This window comes from Emys orbicularis, chromosome 2, assembly GCF_028017835.1.
Source record: "Emys orbicularis isolate rEmyOrb1 chromosome 2, rEmyOrb1.hap1, whole genome shotgun sequence".
Lineage (NCBI taxonomy): Eukaryota > Metazoa > Chordata > Testudines > Emydidae > Emys > Emys orbicularis.
In genome coordinates this window covers 235434919-235455777 of record NC_088684.1, presented here as the reverse complement: position 1 = coordinate 235455777, position 20859 = coordinate 235434919, and the positions used below count along the sequence as shown (strand labels likewise).

The following is a 20859-nucleotide window of genomic DNA, read 5'->3' as shown; positions in this document are numbered from 1 at the left end:
GTTTATCTCTGTTTGCTGTACTTTGAACCTGAGGCTAGAGGGGAATCCTCTGAGCTCTTTAAGTTTGATTACCCTGTAAAGTTATTTTCCATCCTGATTTTACAGAGATGATTTTTACCTTTTTCTTTAATTAAAATCCTTCTTTTTAAGAACCTGATTGATTTTTCCTTGTTTTTAGATCCAAGGGGGTTGGATCTGTATTCACCAGGAGTTGGTGGGAGGAAGAAGAGGGGATGGTTAATTTCTCCTTGTTTTAAGATCCAAGGGGGTTGGAACTGTATTCACCAGGAGTTGGTGGAAGGAAGGAGGGGGGATGGTTAATTTCTCCTTGTTTTAAGATCCAAGGGGTTTGGATCTGTATTCACCAGGGAATTGGTGAATGTCTCTCAAGGCTACCCAGGGAAGGGAATCAGCTTTGGGATGGTGGCAGCGGACCAGATCTAAGCTGGTAGTTAAGCTTAGAAGTTTTCATGCAGGCCCCCACATTTGTACCCTAAAGTTCAAAGTGGGGAAGCAGCCTTGACAAGGAGTAGTAGTGAACCGCCCCCATGAAGACCTCAAAAGTGAGAAGGCTCTAGGAAGTGTAGAACTGGGGACCAGGCAAGAAGGAAACTGGGGGAAACTGGAGAAGACATTGTGAGAATAGAGAAGGAGGGGGGGGGAAACAAAAGCCACAAGGACTGGTCAGATTCCCTGCAAATATAAGAGAGCAGGACATGGTTCTGATTTGGAATTTTGTCAGATTTGTATATAAATAAAATGCAGTTTCATTTCCTCCCTCCTCTTCCAAATGTGCTGCATCAATTATCTGCTGCTGAGGTTACTGAGCTGAGGCTCAGCTGTCACAACTTTCTCAGTCACATGTAGAGTTCCAGCAGCCACCCATCTTTGATTAGGAAGCATGAAGTGTTTTTTGCCATTTCTGTTCCTCTTACTAACTTCAGCATTTCAGAGTTACTCACAACCTTGTTGTGAAACCTCCCAGAGATATTGGTATGAAGAATTTTTATTTACCAACTTCTCATGGGCTCATATCTCCTCCCAATACTGGTGCAGTCTATTACAACATTCAGGTTACAATTTATATATCTTTTAAGACCCAATCCTGCAAATACTGAAGTATATGGTATTTTTGCCATACTGCCATGGGTAAGGAATTGGACCTTCTCTGCGTTCTACCTCTGTTACGTATCTCCAATATATGGTTTATTTACCCTACATGTGCTGGAGCACAGTTATCTTAGGATGAGGCATCTATTTCAAAATCACCAGGTCACGTTACTCACTCCCAACCAAGGTCAGTTTTTAGTTGTGAGGGAAATAGTTCAAAACTATTTTAAGTCTGCCTGAAACAATCCCATCCAATGCGTTTGGCTCCAACCTAGCATACTATTTTTAAAAAATATACAGAGCAAATCCACTTAATGGAACAGAATCTGTGTGCAATAGGCACTATATTAAAAAGCTCTTCTCTGCCATTTCCCCTCCCCCACAATCACAATCACCTCCACTAAGGCAAAGCAGATTTATATTTTTCAACATAAGTGACTCACTTGGTCTTCAGAATGCTCTAAACTTCATCAGAAACTGATGAACTGTTTTATTCAACCCCTACCAGACCCCAAACCAAAATTTAAACCACACTTTTTCAACCCGCTTTGAAGAATTACACTGGCCTACAGCTATAGTAAATGCTTTTATTTATTTAGTAATAAAAGTTTGCAGGAAGGGGAAAGTAACATTAAGCCTAGTATCCTGGAAGACATTCCAGTAAGAGTCAATGCATTAATACAAAATAAGCTTCTGACATTGGTCAAAAAAGTCTGAGTTTATTTCCCCCCCCCCCCTCCCCCATACCAACATTTAATGTTAAAGCCTTCATTGGAAACAAGAGGCTCATTAAGAAAAGCTTATTTAAGATTTTGCTATACAGGCCCAATGTGCCATACACTGAGTTTTATAACCTCCTTGTAAATACCTCCTGGGTCACCACTTACTATATTAGATAAAGTGATGCAGCCAATGGAGACTAACAAGCTAGAACCCAAGTCAGCTGTTCCCCAGCATTCTAGTTTATAAATGATTTATACTTTATCCTCCAATTCTAAAATCATCTGCTAGTATTCTGTAATTTCAGGGTAAGGATCAAAGGCATAAAGCTGATTTCAATGCTGAATGCCGTCAAGAAAAAAATTTAAGTAAGAATGCTGTTCACCTCTAACTTCAACTGCAGAGAAGCCCCACCCTGGAGACAAATTCTTAGTGTCCATCCCTGCCTGATAGGAGAGTCCAGGAGATGGGGGGGAATAGAAATCTTAGTGGCACTCAGATGTCCCCAAAGCTTGGTAGTGTTCCTACTGGAGTTAAGTTGAAGTACATTCCAGCATGGCACTGGGCTCTCCTAGATGAGATGTCCTTTGAGACTTCAATGCCTATAAAGACAACACCTCCCACCACACTGACCCACATATTCCACGTCTGAGATCACCACATGGATGAAAACAGCTGGCTCACTCTTAACCCATGTAATATAGAAGTAATGCTTTTAGGACCAGGGAAACACTCAAGGAGTTAATTGGGACATGAACTTTGTCCTCCATTGAGAGAAGCTACTCTCCAATCACTAAGGTGGTACAGAGTCTGTGTGTTTTATGGATGACCCATGGGTTCTGGACACACAGGGAACACACCAAAGATTAGAAATGCTTTTCCCCCCACAATCTAGTTGGCCAAGTTATTGCAATCCATCCAGCCAATGAGCACACAATTCACCTCCAGGTTAGACTATTGTAACTTAACACCTGGCACTGAAAGACACATTGAGACCTACTCGAATACTATACAGCAGCCAGTTTTAAGAAAAGGGGCAAATCACATCAGTGTTCTACTCACTCCACTGCCTCAGTTTGACTCCAGATCTTGGCCCTAAGCTTTAAAGCCATTAATGGACAAGAGCCTGATTATCTTAAGAAGCATCCTCTATTGCTGCAAACCACCAAAAGACTTGTACCCATCAGGAATGCTGTTAATAGAGCCCAAGGTGTAAATCTCAGAAGCAGAGGAGGAATAGTCACAGAATCATAGAAATGTAGAGTTAGACACCCCCCCCTCCCCCCCCCCCATGCTGAGGCAGGGCTGAATAAACCTAGACCATCCCTGACGGTGTTTGTCTAACCTGTTCTTAACCTCCAATGATGGGAATTCCTCACCTCCTTTGGTAACCTATCCCAGTACTTATAACCACCCTTCAAGCTGGACAATTTTTCCTAATATCTAACCTAAATCTTCCTTGCTGCAGATTACTTCTTGCCCTACCTTTAGTGGATATAGAGAATGACTGATCATTATCCTCTTGAGAGGGGCCCTGAAGTCCCCTCTCAGTCTTCTTTTCTGAATATCAGACATGCACAGTTTTTTTAAACCTTTCCTCATAGGTCAGGTTTTCTAAACCAGTGGTTCTCAACCAGGGGTCAGGGGCTGACAGCAGGTTTCAGGGGATCCTCCAATCAGGACCAGTGTTAGACTCGCTGGGGCCCATGGCAGAAAGTCTAAGCCCTGGGCCCCGCCACCTGGGGCTGAAGCAGAAGCCTGAGCAACTTAGCTTCACGGGGTGCCCTGTGGTGTGGGGCCCCAGGCAAGTGCCCTGTTTGCTACCCCCTAATGCCAGCCCTGGCTTTTATATGCAGAAAACAGTTGTTGCGGCACATATGGGCCTGGAGTTTTTGGGGGGGCCTCAAAGAAAAGTGTTGAGAACCCGTTTTAAACCTTTTATCATTTTTGTTGCTCTTCTCTGGACTCTCTCTCTGCATATTTCCTAGAATGTGGCATCCAGAACTGGATACAATACTCCGGCTGAGGCCTCACCAATGCCGAATAGAATGGAACAACTGCCTTGTGTCTTACATACAACACTCCTGTTAATACCCAGAATGATATTTGCTTTATTTGCAACTGTATCAAATAGTTGGTTCATATTCAATATGTGATCCACTATACCCTCCAGATTCTTTTCAGTAGTACCACTGCCTAGCTAGTTAATCCCCATTTTATAGTTGTGCATTTGATTTTTCCTTCGTAAGTGTAGCAACCTGCATTTGTCTTTACTGAACTTCATCTTGTTGATTTCAGGCCAAGGCTTTGTCTACACTACAGACCTTACAGTGGTACAGCTGTATGGCTGCAGCTGTGCTGCTGTAAGGTCTCCCGGGGAGCCGTTCTATGCCGGCTCTCTCGCTGGCATCATGAACCCGCCCTTAACAAGCGGTGGTAGCTTTGTCAGCAGGAGACCAACTCCTGCTGACATAGCGTTGTCCACACTGGGGCTTTTGTCGGTCGGAGGGAGTGGGAGGAGAGGAGAGGAAGAACGGGTGTTTTTTTCACACCCCTGACTGACAAAAGTGCTAGTGTAGCCAAAGCCCAATTCTACAGTTTTTCAAAGTAATTAAGGAAATCATCTGCAAACACTTGGAAGGTGGTAAGGTGATAGGGAACAGCCAGCATGGATTTGTAAAGAACAAATCATGTCAAACCAATCTGATAGCTTTCTTCGATAGGATAACGAGTCTTGTGGATAAGGGAGAAGCGGTGGATGTGGTATACCTAGACTTTAGTAAGGCATTTGATACGGTCTCGCATGATATTCTTATCGACAAACTAGGCAAATACAATTTAGATGGGGCTACTATAAGGTGGGTGCATAACTGGCTGGATAACCGTACTCAGAGAGTTGTTATTAATGGTTCCCAATCCTGCTGGAAAGGCATAACGAGTGGGGTTCTGCAGGGGTCTGTTTTGGGACCGGCTCTGTTCAATATCTTCATTAACGACTTAGATATTGGCATAGAAAGTACGCTTATTAAGTTTGCGGATGATACCAAACTGGGAGGGATTGCAACTGCTTTGGAGGACAGGGTCATAATTCAAAATGATCTGGACAAATTGGAGAAATGGTCTGAGTTAAACAGGATGAAGTTTAACAAAGACCAATGCAAAGTGCTCCACTTAGGAAGAAAAAATCAGTTTCACACATACAGAATGGGAAGAGACTGTCTAGGAAGGAGTACGGCAGAAAGGGATCTGGGGGTTATAGTGGACCACAAGCTAAATATGAGTCAACAGTGTGATGCTGTTGCAAAAAAAGCAAACATGATTCTGGGATGTATTAACAGGTGTGTTGTGAGCAAGACACGAGAAGTCATTCTTCCGCTCTACTCTGCTCTGGTTAGGCCTCAGCTGGAGTATTGTGTCCAGTTCTGGGCACCGCATTTCAAGAAAGATGTGGAGAAATTGGAAAGGGTCCAGAGAAGAGCAACAAGAATGATTAAAGGTCTTGAGAACATGACCTATGAAGGAAGGCTGAAAGAATTGGGTTTGTTTAGTTTGGAAAAGAGAAGACTGAGAGGGGACATGATAGCAGTTTTCAGGTATCTAAAAGGGTGTCATAAGGAGGAGGGAGAAAACTTGTTCACCTTAGCCTCTGAGGATAGAACAAGAAGCAATGGGCTTAAACTGCAGCAAGGGAGGTCTAGGTTGGACATTAGGAAAAAGTTCCTAACTGTCAGGGTGGTTAAACACTGGAATAAATTGCCTAGGGAGGTTGTGGAATCTCCATCTCTGGAGATATTTAAGAGTAGGTTAGATAAATGTCTATCAGGGATGGTCTAGACAGTATTTGGTCCTGCCATGCGGGCAGGGGACTGGACTAGATGACCTCTCGAGGTCCCTTCCAGTCCTAGAATCTATGAATCTATGAAAGTCCTTTTGAATTCCAGTAGCATCCTCCACAGTGTTTGCAACTCCACCCAGCTTGGTGTCATCCACAAATTTTATAAGCATACTCTCTACTCCACAATCTAAGTCATTAATAAAAATATTGAATACAGCAGAACCTCAGTTACAAACACCTTGGGAATAGAGGTTGTTCGTAACTCTGAAATATTCATAACTCTGAACAAAATGTTCTGGTTCTTCTTTCAAACGTTTGGAACTGTACATTGACTTAGTACAGCTTTGAAACTTTATTACACCAAAAACAACCCGCTGCTTTTAACCATCTTAATTTAAATAAAACAAGCACAGAAACAGTTTCATTACCTTGTAAAAAAATTTTTAAAACTTGACCCCTTTTTTTTTTTAAGCATACTTCCAGTTCTAAATGAGGTGTATGGTTGATTGGTCAGTTTGCAACTCTGAGGTTCTACTGTAGTACCAAATCTAGGACAGATCCCTGCAGACTCCACTAAATAGGTCCGCCCAGTTTGACAGTGAACTATTTATAACTAATCTGAGTGCACAGTCTTTCAACCAGTAGTGCCCCCACCTTTTAGTAATTTCATCTAGACTTGCCCCAAGTTTGCTTATGAGAATGTCACATGGGACAGTGTCAAAAGCCTTATTGAAAATCAAGATATATCACAATTACTGTTTCCCCTCTATCTACTAGGCCAGTAACAATGCCAAAGAAGGACATTAGGTTGGTTTTGCATGATTGTTCTTGACAAATCTATATTGGCTATTATTTATCACTCTTATCCTCTAGATGCCTATAAACTGATTGTTTAAAAATATGTTCCAGTATCTTTCCAGGTATCGAAGTTAGGCTAACTGGTCTATAATTACCCGGGTCCTCTTTGTTTCCCCTTTTAAAGATAGGTATTGTTTGGCCTTCTCTAGTTCTCTGGGACCATACCTGCCCTCCATGAGTTCTCAAAGATAACTGTTAGTAGTTCTGAGATTGCTTCAGCTAGTTCCTTAAGTATTCGGACAATCTTGCAATAGGGAATTCCCAACAGAAACAAGCCTGTTTTCAGAAAATGACAAATCCCATGTTTTCACAAAAGTGAACATTCAGCAATGAAGACAAAGAACCACCTGTCACTCTAATTTTGGACAGATGACAAAAAGAAAAAGGTGAGAGGGGAATCGTCAAGGTAACAGTGAGTCATGGAGTGGGATGAACCAGGTCTATTATGAACAAATTCAATAAGTTAATGAAGTTGTATTTAGTGCTTAAATACTGTGTTGACGGCCACAACAGAAATGCCTATTTTCTAGACACAATTTCTTTGGATTTAAAATGTGTGGTAGTGTACAAGCAAGCTGAATGTGTCCCTTGGGCTCTTGGCAAGTTGCCCATGAAGTCCTTCCTTTACAGAATCCGAGTATCCACAAATTCTGGTCTGTAATAACTCTGCTGCTTCTAAGGAACTGGCGAGCAAAGAACCAAGTTCTGATCAATCTCCGGAAACATCCCCAAAAGTCAATTGTTTCACCAAGTTTTAAAATAGCAAAAATGTTTCCTTAGAAAGTTAGGGCCAGCTCAGAAGTATTGTGTAAGTATCTGCACCAAGTGGGATATGCTCGGGTTCAATTCCTGGTTTCTGGCTGCAATCCAGCAGGGACTGAGTGCACAGCAGAGGCAATCACTGGTCAGCTTAAAAAATGGTGTTCATGGGCTCCATGGAGTGGATCCCGTCTAGTCCTTAGTTTAGAGGATGCTGAAGCTGGCAGTTATAGAGTGGCTCAGGATTTAGGGGACCTTCAGGAAAATAAATTTTATTCCAATTAAGTTTCTTCCCTTTCATAAAGTTTATTAGATCCAATTAAATCTAAAAAATTCCATTTCTTGATCCAGAGTAAGAGAGCCTCAAACAGAACTTTGAGCAAACTGGTTCAAAGTTGCATTGAGGAAGGCGTAATTATTTTTGTTTAAAAATGGTCGGGATCTATGTTTAGTCAGTGATGCATTGTGGCAGCCTTAAAATTGTTCAAAGCTGCTACCAAGAATAGTTCCAGAGGCTCCAAGACAGTGAAAAAACAAGCTGCTAACTTGCCAGCTCTCTGTTGTTCACGGTGCCAATTTCACTGTTGTCCATTCCACTGGCTGCCAGTCCTTCTCCCCTACTGTCTGAGCATTTCAGGAAACAGTATTTCCTGTCATTCATTCACCAAGAGCAATGCCAATTCAGCATGGCAGGGATGAGAGTTTTGCACTGCTCTGAGAGCCATCCATTTGGCTCCACGAGGTAGACTGATCAGACAGGGTGGAGCAGGATGCAGCAGGGTGGAGCAAATTTTTCTTACATGTTGTAAGGTGTCAATAGCAGCATGAGGGAACTTAGAAAGAAAAAAAGATGTTGAGGAATTCTACATCTGAACCTACAGCCTTGGAAAATTCACAGTTTTAATCATTTGGAATCAATCACTGAAGGCAGTTTTTCAACCTCACACAAATCCACCAAGACTGCTCGTTGGCTCTGGCACTTTCTGGTGTTAATGAAGTGCGGTCTCCAATGCATAGATGCCCAACTGACAGGTGAACAAGGTTAGAGAAATGCATATCCTCCCCACAACTGCACCTGAAGCCCTGCCTCCTTTTGGCTGTAGGATGACTCCCCACAACAACACTACCTGCTGTTTACTAAGCTATCCAAAATGATTAGGGTATAATGCAACTCAGAAGAATTACAGTGAATTAAATGAATTGGTGTACCAACCACACACAACCCTGCACATGTTAGAGATGCTGCTTTTAAATACACAATTGCAGGAACTAATCTCTTCACATCTAGATCTCAAAAGTTCAAACTCCAAGACAGACTTGACATGAAAGATGCTAGAGGATTAGAAACAGTTTACTTTCCTTCCTTCTCACCCAGGCCCAATACTTCAGGCTATTGTCTAGATCCTTCATGAAGCAATTTTTCATTTTAAAAAGTATCTTTCCTCCTCCAAGAGAAGCAGTGCAGCAAGCATTTCGTCACATGCACAGAAGTGAGACAGGAGACCCATTCCAGCTTGACACCTCAGAGAGAGGGGAATCTCTCTTGGTCACCACCTCTTCTGCAGAAAAGTAACATGGCTACAAAAAGCTCTCTCCAAGTCTCCCCCATCCTGTAGGAGGGGTGCAGGAGTAAAATAAGGCACAACCTAGCAGCCTGACTCACTAATGAGGGCACAATGAAATTAGAAGGCCTTCAAGCCTAGCACTTGCTTTCTTTTGGTACAGAAGATGGCCTTTTTTTTTTAAAACTGAGTCTGTATGCATCATTTTAAATTGATCTCATGCAGGGTGGATAAAAATCAATGATTTAAAAAAAAAAAAAAATCGGTTTTGATAAAATGCTTTTTGAGGAAAAAAACTATCTAAAGATAGTTTTAATTAAGATACATTATAGCTCAAAGATATCTCATCATGGAATAGGGATTATAAATTCTAATTCTATACTATGAGACAATATATTCATGTAATGTTTAAGAAAAGTTTTGTAAACGAGTTCCAATAGTTCATGGATTAGGGACCCAATCTTATGGAGTTCCAGGGGCTTCTGTATAGATTATTTAGGTTAATCTTTCTATCTACCCAATGGGACTCAGTGCTCAGTCTACAAGATACCATCAGAGATGCTTAGTTTTGCAGTTCTTAAACTGTGGATTTCTGTCTCCAGAGATCACATGCTTGTTAACTGCAAAAATGTTTTTAAATAAATAAATAATATATAGAGGTGAGAAATAACAGACCTCAACCCTATTGTCCCTCTGCAAATTTGTGTACACAGAGTCAATCCCTTACCTCTTGCTAAAAATGCAAAGTTTCAAAAAGTTCAATGAATAGAAGACTGTTGGGGGCGGAATAGATCTGGACAAGGAGAAGAAGTCTGGAGATAAATGTGAGAAAGGAGGGACAGGCAGTAGAAACAAAAGTGAAACTGTTTGAGCAGCATATTCCAGAAGTCTTGAGGTCTTTGAGTGTAGCCTTCATTGATTTGAGATCTATCAAACCATTCTCTCGCTAGAAGGGAAAACCTACAATAACAGCAGGCCGTAAAAAAGACCCCGTTTGGGAATATTTTAATGAAGTTCCTCTACCTGTGGGTAAGACAGGCATGCATGCAAAATGCAAACAGTGCAACAAAGAAATGCAAGGCCTGGTTGCCCGAATGAAACAACATCATGAGAAGTGTTCCTTCTCAGGAGAAAGCTGTGTTGAAGATGATGAAAGGAACACGTCTGAACATGCAGGATCTTCAGGTTGGTAAACTTTTTTATTTCATACTTCTTTCTTAAGGACTGCCTGTCTTCCTTCTGGACTATTCTTGAAACTCATGTTTGAGCAATAAATATAGTTGTTACTCTATGGTACTATCATTTTAGATGCAGTTGTGATAAAAAATGAATTGCTGAAATAGGCAGATCTTCTTTTTACAATTTTGCCTTTAAGTAGTACTGAGTGGTCAGTGAATGCAATGAGTAATACTAAATGAGCTGTATGGTAATAATAATTTAATAACTGCATTGACTTGTTTAGGAGAATCCATCCTCAACATACAGGATTCTGAAGACTATCCACCTTCAAGATCACTATAGTTTTCTATAGTTTCAGTTATCTGCCAATGATAGTGTTTCAATCACATCATGTATGTCACATAGTCACAGTATATCACGTGTAGCAAAAAGAAAAAAATCTCCATCATCCAGAAACAACCATAGATATGTTTGTGATAAGAACCAGCAGATTACAAAAACAGATAATTGATGAAACAATTGCCCGGTTTGTTTATGCAACAAACTCCCCTTTCCGTATGATTGAGAACCCACACTTCATTAACATGGTTCAGTCATTAAGACCATTAAGATACAGTCCACCCAACAGAGCAGATGTCACAGGCAAACTGCTGGATAAAGTGTATGAAAGAGAAATTGAGCAGTGTGCAAAAGGTCTAGAGGGTGAAATTGTTAACCACAATGATCCTGTTGTATGTGCTTGTGTGACAATAGGAGCAGGGAATGTCTTCCTTACAAAACAACTGATACATCAGGAAATGCACACACAGCAGAATACTTACAAGAAGTCGCAGTAAAAGCTAGAACAAACTGTGAAAAAAAATTCAAAAGTCTAGTATGCAGCTTGATCACAGACAATGATGCAAATGTATCCAAGATGAGAAGAATTTTTGAAGAGAGTCCCAAGCTAACAACATACGGCTGCAGTGCTCATTTGATGCACCTCCTAGCCAAAGACTTCAGTGTTCCAGAAATAAAGGCTAATGTGGAAGTTGCAAAATACTTCCGTAACAACCACTTTACAGCAGCTGCTCTGAAAAAAGTGGGAGAAACCAAGCTAACTCTCCCACAAGACGTGCGATGAAACTCAGTAGTGGACTGTTTTGAGCACTATATCAAGAAATGGCTTAATCCGATGACAGTTTGTGAACAAAATCATGAAAAAATAGATTGCACTGTCACAGCCATTGGGCTTAAGAGAAATGTCGAACACATGCCGAGTACCCTGAAGCCTATTTCTGTAGCCTTGAACAAAATGCAGGGAAATAGCTGTTTTATTACTGACGCTGTTGAAATTTGGAAGGAACTGAGTGAGATCTTAAAAAGAGAAATATGCAGTGACAGAGTTAAATTACAAGCATTAAAAAAAACGAATGGGACAAGCACCATCTCCAGCTCATTTTCTTGCAAATATTCTCAATACTTGGTTCCAGGTTCAAACCTTAACTGCTGAAGAAGAGGAGTTGGCTAGGACATGGACATCCAGCAATCATCCCTCCATAATGCCAACTATAATAAACTTTAGAGCTAAGGGTGAACCATTCAGGAAATATATGTTTGCTGATGATGTTTTAAATAAAGTCACACCAGTGAACTGGTGGAAGTCACTTAAGCACTTGGATTCACAGACTGTTGAAGTGATAATCTCACTTTTAACAGCAGTAGCTTCTTCTGCTGGTGTAGAAAGAATATTTTCTTCCTATGGACTAATTCATTCCAAATTGAGAAATCGTTTGGGACCTGAAAAAGCAGGAGAGCTTGTTTTTCTTTTCCAGATTATGAACAAACAGGAAAATGAAGGTGAAGACGACTGAGTTAGCTGCAAAATATTTTAAGTTTCTCATGTTGATCTGGCTGACATAGTCTATTTAATTTTTGTGTTGTTTTTTTTTTTCAATTTCATTTAACTATTTTAGTTAAAAACAATTTTAACAAAAACAAACCTGATTTAAAAAAAAACTTGAACGTTTAACTAAATTCAAAAATGCGTATGCTTGTTTTGTTAAAATATTATATGTTTGCTGTTGAAGATAAAAATCCAGAATACATAACGTTATTGTTTTAGTCTGTCTGGTGATGTTCTCCTCCTAATACAGCATGGCAAGAAAATCCTCCAAATATTAATGATTAACCTGTTGAACTGGAGATAGTTCACCTCCCAGTGACTTCATAAATATCTGCTTCAGTTACCTTTGGTAAATGAAATAACTAATCATTCATTTTCTGATATAGCTGTAAAACTGTTTGTTTACCTGCCGCGTCCGCAGGTTTGGCCGATCGCGGCTCCCACTGGCCGCGGTTTACCGCTCCAGGCCAATGGGGGCGGCGGGAAGCAGCGGCCAGCACATCCCTCAGCCCGCGCTGCTTCCTGCAGCCCACATTGGCCTGGAGCAGTGAACCGCAGCCAGTGGGAGCCGTGATCGGCCGAACCTGCGGACACGGCAGGTAAACAAACCGGCCCGGCCTGCCAGGGGGCTTACTCTGGCGGACCGCGTGCCAAAGGTTGCTGATCCCTGATGTAGAAATCCATGATTAAATCATGATTTAAATCAATTTGATGTAAATCAAATCCACTCTGATCTCATGTAACCCAAAATGTAAGGGTGGCAAATACAACATAAAGAATAAAGAAGTACACATTTGTATTGATTTCACAAGCTACTTTCCCTTCTTAAAAAGGAACTGTGACAAAGCATCGGGCTCCCTGACTTGCCTGGAAAGGGAGCCAGGTGGCTTCTCAACAGGAGGTCCTTCCAGGAGAACCTTAGCAGCTCGCTCACTTGGTGCAGGGCAGTTTATGTATGCAGTGTTTTTACTTTCAGGTAAGCGGAGGACGTTGTGAAAATAACCATAGTGTGCGTTCATATCAGTGGGATGAGAACCCCACCTGGTTGCACAAACAACCGAATTCCTGTTGAAAGAGGATGTTGCTAGTCAAGATCTTTAAATTAAAAGTTCTGGCAGAAAATTACAGCCGAAAAGCCTGACTGCCTCCTGAACTCCTTGGTTCTTTTCCTCTAGGCCCCTCTCATTCCCCCTGGTCCTTATCATTAACCTCCCTTGGTATGTTTTCTGCCTGCCCTTTGCCTCACCTCCGTGATCCTTCTTCCTGTCCTACAACTTACTTGGATTTTCCTCATCTCAATCTGCTCTCTTATCCCCTGAAACTTTTCCCCTATGACTTGCTCCCATTTTCTCCTCCCACTCTCCCAGACCCTGTTCCCTTCCCCCACCCAATAGAGCCTGTTCCCTTTAGCCTTACCCCTTGCCCTGTGCATTGTTATGCCTATCCTACTGCATTACTGCCCAAGTTTTGCTCCACTAGTAGATGCACTGAAGAAGAGAGGGAGTTGGGTAACAGAGCATTAAACGAACATAAAAATGGCCATCCTGGGACAGACCAATGGTCCATCTAGCCCAGTGTCTTGTCTCTGACCGTGATCAGTTCCTGGAATCTGGGGTACTGATGTTTCCCAAACCTGGCTATCTAGGAACTACTCAGCTTCTCTGATTCTCAGTAGCATCTCTATTTGCCCTTCCAATCCAAGAATCTTTTCCAGCACAGCCACCAACTTGCACTTCATACACAGGAATCCCTTCCAGCTCAGACAAGAAAGAAAACATGCAAGTCACCACCACGCTTCCATCGCTGGGCACTGTGAAATCACACAAAGCTGTACCTGAGAGGATAGCCTCTCTCTCTAACCTACCTCCAAAACACTCCTGTTAGCTGCCTCTGTTCATGGCTCTTGAGTTTGCCTAGTAAGTGACTTTTTGTATCAACTCTTCCAGCTCAGCCCTGCCCCTCACCACCAGAAAGTGATGAACCACTCAGACTTCAAGCTGCAGGGCTGATCAAAGCAACAAGGGTCAGAGCCATGCAGGCTTTACCAAGGCACCCCCATGCAAATGGTCTACACCCTCCCCCATTCCTGTTGCCAGTCCCCAATACCAACCTCCAAGAAAGAACCCCAGCTTGATGTTCCTAGCTATCTACCCTTTGTTTCCACCAATTATGTCCTTAGCTTTTTGCATATCTACTTACCATGCAACCAGAAACCCAGTTGAATTAACAGTTGGGACAGCAGCATGTTCAGGAGGTTGAGAGTGCAGCAGCACAATGGGGAAGCAAGTTAGGAATCTGCTTAAAAACGCATGTTAGCCTGTGCCACTTTCCAGCTGCAAAAATTCTACATTGCTATAAAATAGCTGTGACGGGTTGGATCACAGAAACCCCCTTGGGAGCTGCCACCCTGATGTGCAAAGACTACCCCTGCTTCTGTTTTCCCTGCCAGCTCAGGACTCCAGCACCCTGTCTTGCTGAACCAGATACTCCCGTCTGGCTCCAGACACAAACCCAGGGTCTGAATCACTTGTCCCAAAGCTGCTAGTTTACCTGAAAACAGCTCATAGAAGTGTGCTTGTCTTAAGCACTCAGATGCCCAACTCCCAATGGGGTCTAAACCCAGATAAATCCGTTTTACCCTGCATAAAGCTTATGCAGAGTAAACTCATAAATTGTTCGCCCTCTATAACACTGATAGAGAGATATGCACAGTTGTTTGCTCCCCCAGGTATTAATACATACTCTGAGTAAATTACTAAATAAAAAGTGATTTTATTAAATACAGACAGTAGGATTTAAGTGGTTCCAAGTAGTAACAGACAGAACAAAGTAAGTCACAAGCAAAATAAAATAAAATGCGCAAATCTATGCCTAATCAAACTGAATACAGATGATTTCCTCACCAGTTCCAGAGCACTCCCTTTTACAGGCTAATCTCCTTTTAGCCTGGGTCCAGCAATCACTCACACCCCCTGTAGTTAGTCCTTTGTTTCAGTCTCCTTCAAGTATCCTCGGGGGGGTGGGGGGTGGAGAGGCTCCTTCTTTAGCCAGCTGAAGACAAAATGGAGGGGTCTCCCCCAGGTTTAAATAGACTCTCTCTTGTGGGTGGAGACCCCCCTCCTCCCTCCTATGCAAAGTCCAGCTCCAAGATGGAGTTCTGGAGTCACCTGGGCAAGTCACATGTCCCTGCATGACTCAGTCTTTACAGGCTGAAGCCATTGTCCACATGGTATCTTGCATGTCTCCAGGAAGACTTCTTATGTGGATTGGAGCATTCCAAGATGCATTGTTCCCCAAGTGTTTCCTGATCAGGTACTTAACCTGGCGAATTCCTTCCTAAAGAAGCTGACCAAATGCCTCCCAAAGCTTACTTAGAAACCAAGCAAGCATACAGCCCATATTCTTAACCTCAAGTAGAAAATGATATATATATGTACAAATAGGATGAATAGATATAGTAGACCATAACCTTTACGGAGATATGTTACCTGGCACAGGCAGCACAAAACATATTTCAGTTATGTCATACATACATTTATAAGCACCCCCTCCCCATAAAGCCTTATGGGGTACACTGTCACAATAGCACCTGCTTCTTGATGGGCGTTTCCAGCGTTTTGAGGTCCTATTTCCAGAAATCTTCCATCTGGAAACCGGCCAGGATTCTAAAGAGTAACCTGGATAGGTTTTTTCGTTGGTCGTAGGGGGACAGAAGGGTGAGGATGGATTAAAAGAGAAAAATGGGACAAAAGTGTATTGACATTGCCAGCTTCAAAAAAGGTAGCAGGAAGTTCTCAAACTCGGCACTCAGAGAGACATATATTGGCAGTAGCAATTTACAGTAATAAAAGGAAGGGAAAGCAAAACAAAGAACTGAGAGAAGAATAAGATAGAATAGGAAAATGGGGATGAAGTAAGAATTCTTGCAGGAGTAGTAGGACAGCTTGCAAGTTCAGGTAAAGGAGAAAAGTAGTATTTATAACTACTACCAATGTAAAGAGAAATACTGACTGCCAGCATAAACAAAACCATCCTTCGTTTCCAAAACACAAACCATCAGCTTCTACAGATGACATTTTGTGCAAAGCAATGAAGCCAAGGCTGTGTTTTAGTTTTCAACGAGAGAAAGTATTTTTGGATTAGTTTCATCTTCAATACTAATTAAATTTTTCATGGACGCATTGCTTTTAATAGTAAGATTGTGCGGTATAAACATAGCATAGATTGCCTCCCATGCTCTCTTTTGGAACATTTTCCTGATAAGGCTACTAACATTATAAACTATGTTCAGTATAGAATCTCCCTACACTCAAATCGTTCATTCCCATGAACATTGTTATGAGTGTGGTATTTATTCTCTTTCTTTCAGTGACATTTCTTTGGCTTACTTCTCTGGGAAAAATATTAAAGAAACCCCTAGTACAATATGTATAGTTATTTAGTGCAGTTATTTAATCAAGTTCACCATTTCTTATCTCATGGTGGATTTGGCTTCATGTACAGCATGCATGGTAAATATAGAGATGAGATTTGCTAAGAAAGCCTTCTGCAAAGCAGTAACCAACCCTTGACTTTGACACAGGGGTGAATATATACTGCAACCAGTGTCCTGAACACACTGTCTGTGGGCCTCCATAGCCAATATGCAGCACTGCATCTTTGCCCATCAAGTGTTGCTCAATATTAATCAATTTAAAAGTTAACTCAAAGGGATTCTCAGTAAAGAAGATGGTGAAAAGTTCTGTCAGGTCTCTGGGCTTTGTAAAGTCTTACCAGTTGCTTGATCTAATACACCTCTACCTCGATATAACGCGATCCGATATAACACAAATTCGGATATAACGCGGTAAAGCAGTGCTCGGGGGGCAGGGGAGAAAGAGGGTTGCGCACTCCGGCGGATCAAAGCAAGTTCAATATAATGCGGTTTCACCTATAACGCGGTAAGATTTTTTGGCTCCCGAGGACAGCGTTATATCGAGGTAGAGGTGTAGTTCATTTTGAAAACCTAATAATCTTTTACTGAGTTGGTAACCATGGAGGCTAGTGATAGAGGAGTGAAGAAAAATTACCTCCTCCCTGCCTCCAAAAACTGCAGAGTTTGCAGACAAGAACCTTCCCTTGTTAGAATGATTCCTGGAGGGTCCATGTGATGCAAAATATTGCTATGGAGCAAGCAAACGCTTCCCCTAAGAACATTAAGAAGCAAAGAATTTGAACAAGAGAACACCATGATTCCTCACACTCTCTTTTCGGAGAGCATCATACTATGCATACACACCTTCCAACAGATTCATCTGTATTTATAAACCATCACCTGTATACGGTAGAACCTCCGAGTTACGAACACCTCGGTAATGGAGGCTGTTCATAACTCTGAACAAAACGTTATGGTTGTTCTTTCAAAAGTTTACAACTGAACATTGACTTAATACAGGTCTGTCGCATCTTACGCGCATTTAACATGCGCAATTTCAGCTTTATGCGGTCGGCAAAAACAAAAACAAAAGAAAAACAACAATTTTAATACTGTACCTGTAGTGCGGGCGATTCCACCCGCCATTCAACTCAATGTAATTTTGACTATACACAGTTTTCGCTTTACGCGCTAACCGCGGAACGGAACCCCCGCGTAAGATGAGACTTGCCTGTACAGCTTTGAAAATTTACTATGCAGAAGAAAAATGCTGCTTTCCCTTTTTCTTTAGTAGTTTACATTTAACACAGTACTGTGCTGTATCTGCTTTATTTGTTTTTGTTTGTTTCTGCTGCTGCCTGATTGTGTACTTCTGGTTCCAAATGAGGTGTGTGGTTGACTGGTCAGTTCGTAACTCTGGTGTTCGTAACTCTACTGTACTTAGTGTTGTTGTATACCAGTAGGTTTTGTACATACACAAAAATGCTGTACTGAAAAATAAATTTGTTTTTGCTACACAGAATTCTAATCTATTACCAAATGCCATATTTTCCTTCATATTAGGAAACCAGATAGGAGGGATAGGCTTATATAGATTGCTTTATTTCTTGTAACCGCTGACCAAGTGTTTTTCTAACTGATTTAAGAGTGAAGTATAAACTTGCACTTATTTTTCTGCAGGGATATAAAAGAAAATCTCTATCATGTGTTTAGAAAACAGGGTTTCATACTTTTCCAAATCTCACTTGTTTGATTTCACTGATAAATTCATCACTGATAATTTTACACAACAGTCACTGAGTGTTTGTACTCTTCTGCAACCACCTTAGATAATTTTCATGTGGAAACAGGATAAACAAGCCAAGCTGAAAGCATTCAGCAAACAAACCCTGCACATTACATCAAGTAAAAACACAAAAGAACTGTGCTACTAGTAAACTGTTGCCAGAACACTGACATACCTGGGTCTTTGCCAAGTTTTTCTTTTTTTCAAGCTTTGACCAGCATCACCTTATAGTTACAGTTACCCTTCAACAGTAGTCAAACTTTGACAGCACCCTTTTTTGCCAATATAATATAGCCAAAAGTAAGAAGACTTCTTACCCCAAATGGTGGATATGAAGTAGCAGCGGCAGCAGAGGCAACACCCACTGTGGGAGGTGGTATTCCTGAAGAAGAAGGTGGGAACAGACCCAAGGCATTCAGATTTAATCCAGGAATTAAATGTGCTTGAAGCTGCAACGGTAGAAGAATTATTTAGCTTTACAATGTAAGTTATTAAACTTAATCAAAATCCTAGTTGGGACAATATAATAGCCTCTTTTGTAAAGATGCCAATGTTTTATTTTAAATCTACATTCTTGAGGATTCAGATTTCAGACCTATAACCCAGACAACGCACTTAGGCCAATAAGGTTAAAAGCTTGGCTCTAATGTGACAGACAGTCAGGTGTCTCTCACTACAACTTTATTTTTCAATGAAGTGGCCCACAAGATTGGAGAAAAGAAATCCAAGTGACAGGCAGACCTTTAGACCGCATGCTTAGTACAAAAACAATAACCCGCTTGACTTTGTGATAGAAAGTCAACAGTCCTTTAGAAACAGAGCAGCTCCACCCATAACCACTAATTCTCCCTACCTCCCACACTGCTAAAACTGGAGGTGGACTGCAGAGTGTGGAGTGTGAAATTCCCCCACAGTGCTCACAGGGTGAGCATTAACTATAAAGAAGCTGCATGTCACTTATTAGATCAGTGGTTCTCAAGCTATTTACCACTGTGGGCCACATATGCAACGCCCTGAGTTATGTGGGCCACATCCACACAATATATATACTACCTGTATGGCCCTGAGGATGTCACATGGGCCGCAGCTGTTTGCTGATTGGGCCGCAAGCAGCCCATGGGTTGAGAACCACTGGACTAGACTGTTCCTGGGCAATTTGACCATGCCTAATTACTAGGCGGTGTTGTAACATTCTAACACACTCCAGAATCTTCAGTTAAGCTCCAGTTCCTCCCCTCCTCCCCCACCAAGTTATTTCCCTGTAATACAATTTGACATTGGCAACTGAAAGACATTTCCCACCTGACATCCAGAACAGAATGTTTTGGTTAAGTGTTGATATATATCTGAATTTTTCATAGAATCATAAAAACGTAGGGCTAGAAGGGATCTCAAGAGGTCATCTAGTCCAGCCCCATGCACTGATGCAGGAACATTTACACCGAGACCAACCCTGATAGGAGTTCGTCCAATCTGTTCTTAAAAACCTCCAATGACGGGGATTCAACAACCTCCCTTGGAAGCCTATTCTAGTATTATATATCTTTAGAGTTAAAACGTTTTTTCCTAATATCTAACCTAAATCTCCCTTGCTGTAGATTAAGCAGATAACTTCTTGCCCTACCTTCAGCGGATATGGAGAACAATTGACCACCATTTTCTTTATAACAGCCTTAACATGTTTGAAGACTTATCAGTCCCCATCCCCATCCCCCTCCAGTCTTTTCTCAAGAATAAACATGCCCAGGTCTTTTTTTAACCTTTCCTCATTCCCTTTTATCATTTTTGTTGCTCTCCTCTAGACTCTACCCATTTTGTCCACATCTTTACTAAAAGGTGGTGCCTAGAACTGGACACAGTACTCAAAGTGAGGATTCAACAGTGCTGAGTAGAGCAGAACAATTCCCTCCTGTGCATCACAAATGCATCACACTGCTGATTTTTATTCAATTTGTGATCCATTATAACCCCATAATCAGTGGTTTTCAACTTTTTTTCATTTGCGGACCCCTAAAAAATTTCAAATGGAGATGTGGACTGCTTTGGAAATCTTAGACATAGTCTGTGGACCCATAGGGTTCTGCGGACCACAGGGTGAAAACCACTGTTCTATGGTAATAACCTTTTGTGGACCCCTCAGACAGTCTCTGGACTCCCAAGAGTCCATGGACCACAGGTTGAAAATCACTGCCCTAGGTCCTTTTCAGCAGCACTATCGCCTAGCCAATTATTCCCCATTTTGTAGTTGTGCATTTGATTTTTTCTGGTTGATTTCAGACCAATTGTCCAATTTATCAAGGTCATTTTGAATTCCAATCCTATTCTCCAAAGTACTTACAACACCTCCCATCTTGGTGTCATCCACAAATATTATAAGCACATACTCCACTCCATCATCCAAGACATTAATGAAAATGTTGAGTAGTACCACACCTAGGACAGACCCATGCAGGGCCCCACTAGATTCATTTGACAGGCTGTACTCAGAGTAATTATGAACAGTTTGCTTTCAACCAGTTGTGCACTCACCTTATAGTAATTTCATCTAGACCACATTTCCCTATTTTACTTATGAGAATGTCATGTGGGGCTGTATAAAAAGCCTTACAAAAGTCAAGATATATCATGTCTACTTCTTCCCCCTATCCACTAGGTCAGTAACCCTGTCAAAGAAGGAAACTGAGTTGGCTTGGCACGATTTGTTCTTGACAAATCCATATTGGATACTACTTATTCTATTATCCTCTCGGT

General features: G+C 41.5%; 1 protein-coding gene across 1 annotated transcript in view; it reads right to left on the bottom strand.

Moving 5' to 3' along the window:
• The window catches only part of IGF2BP3 (insulin like growth factor 2 mRNA binding protein 3), a 179793-nt gene that overhangs the window by 28316 nt on the left and 130618 nt on the right, over positions 1-20859 (bottom strand). Inside the window, exon 10 of the mRNA XM_065400075.1 lies at positions 18426-18557. Within this exon, the coding sequence (XP_065256147.1) occupies positions 18426-18557 (132 nt within the window). The remainder of the gene's footprint in view (positions 1-18425; positions 18558-20859) is intronic.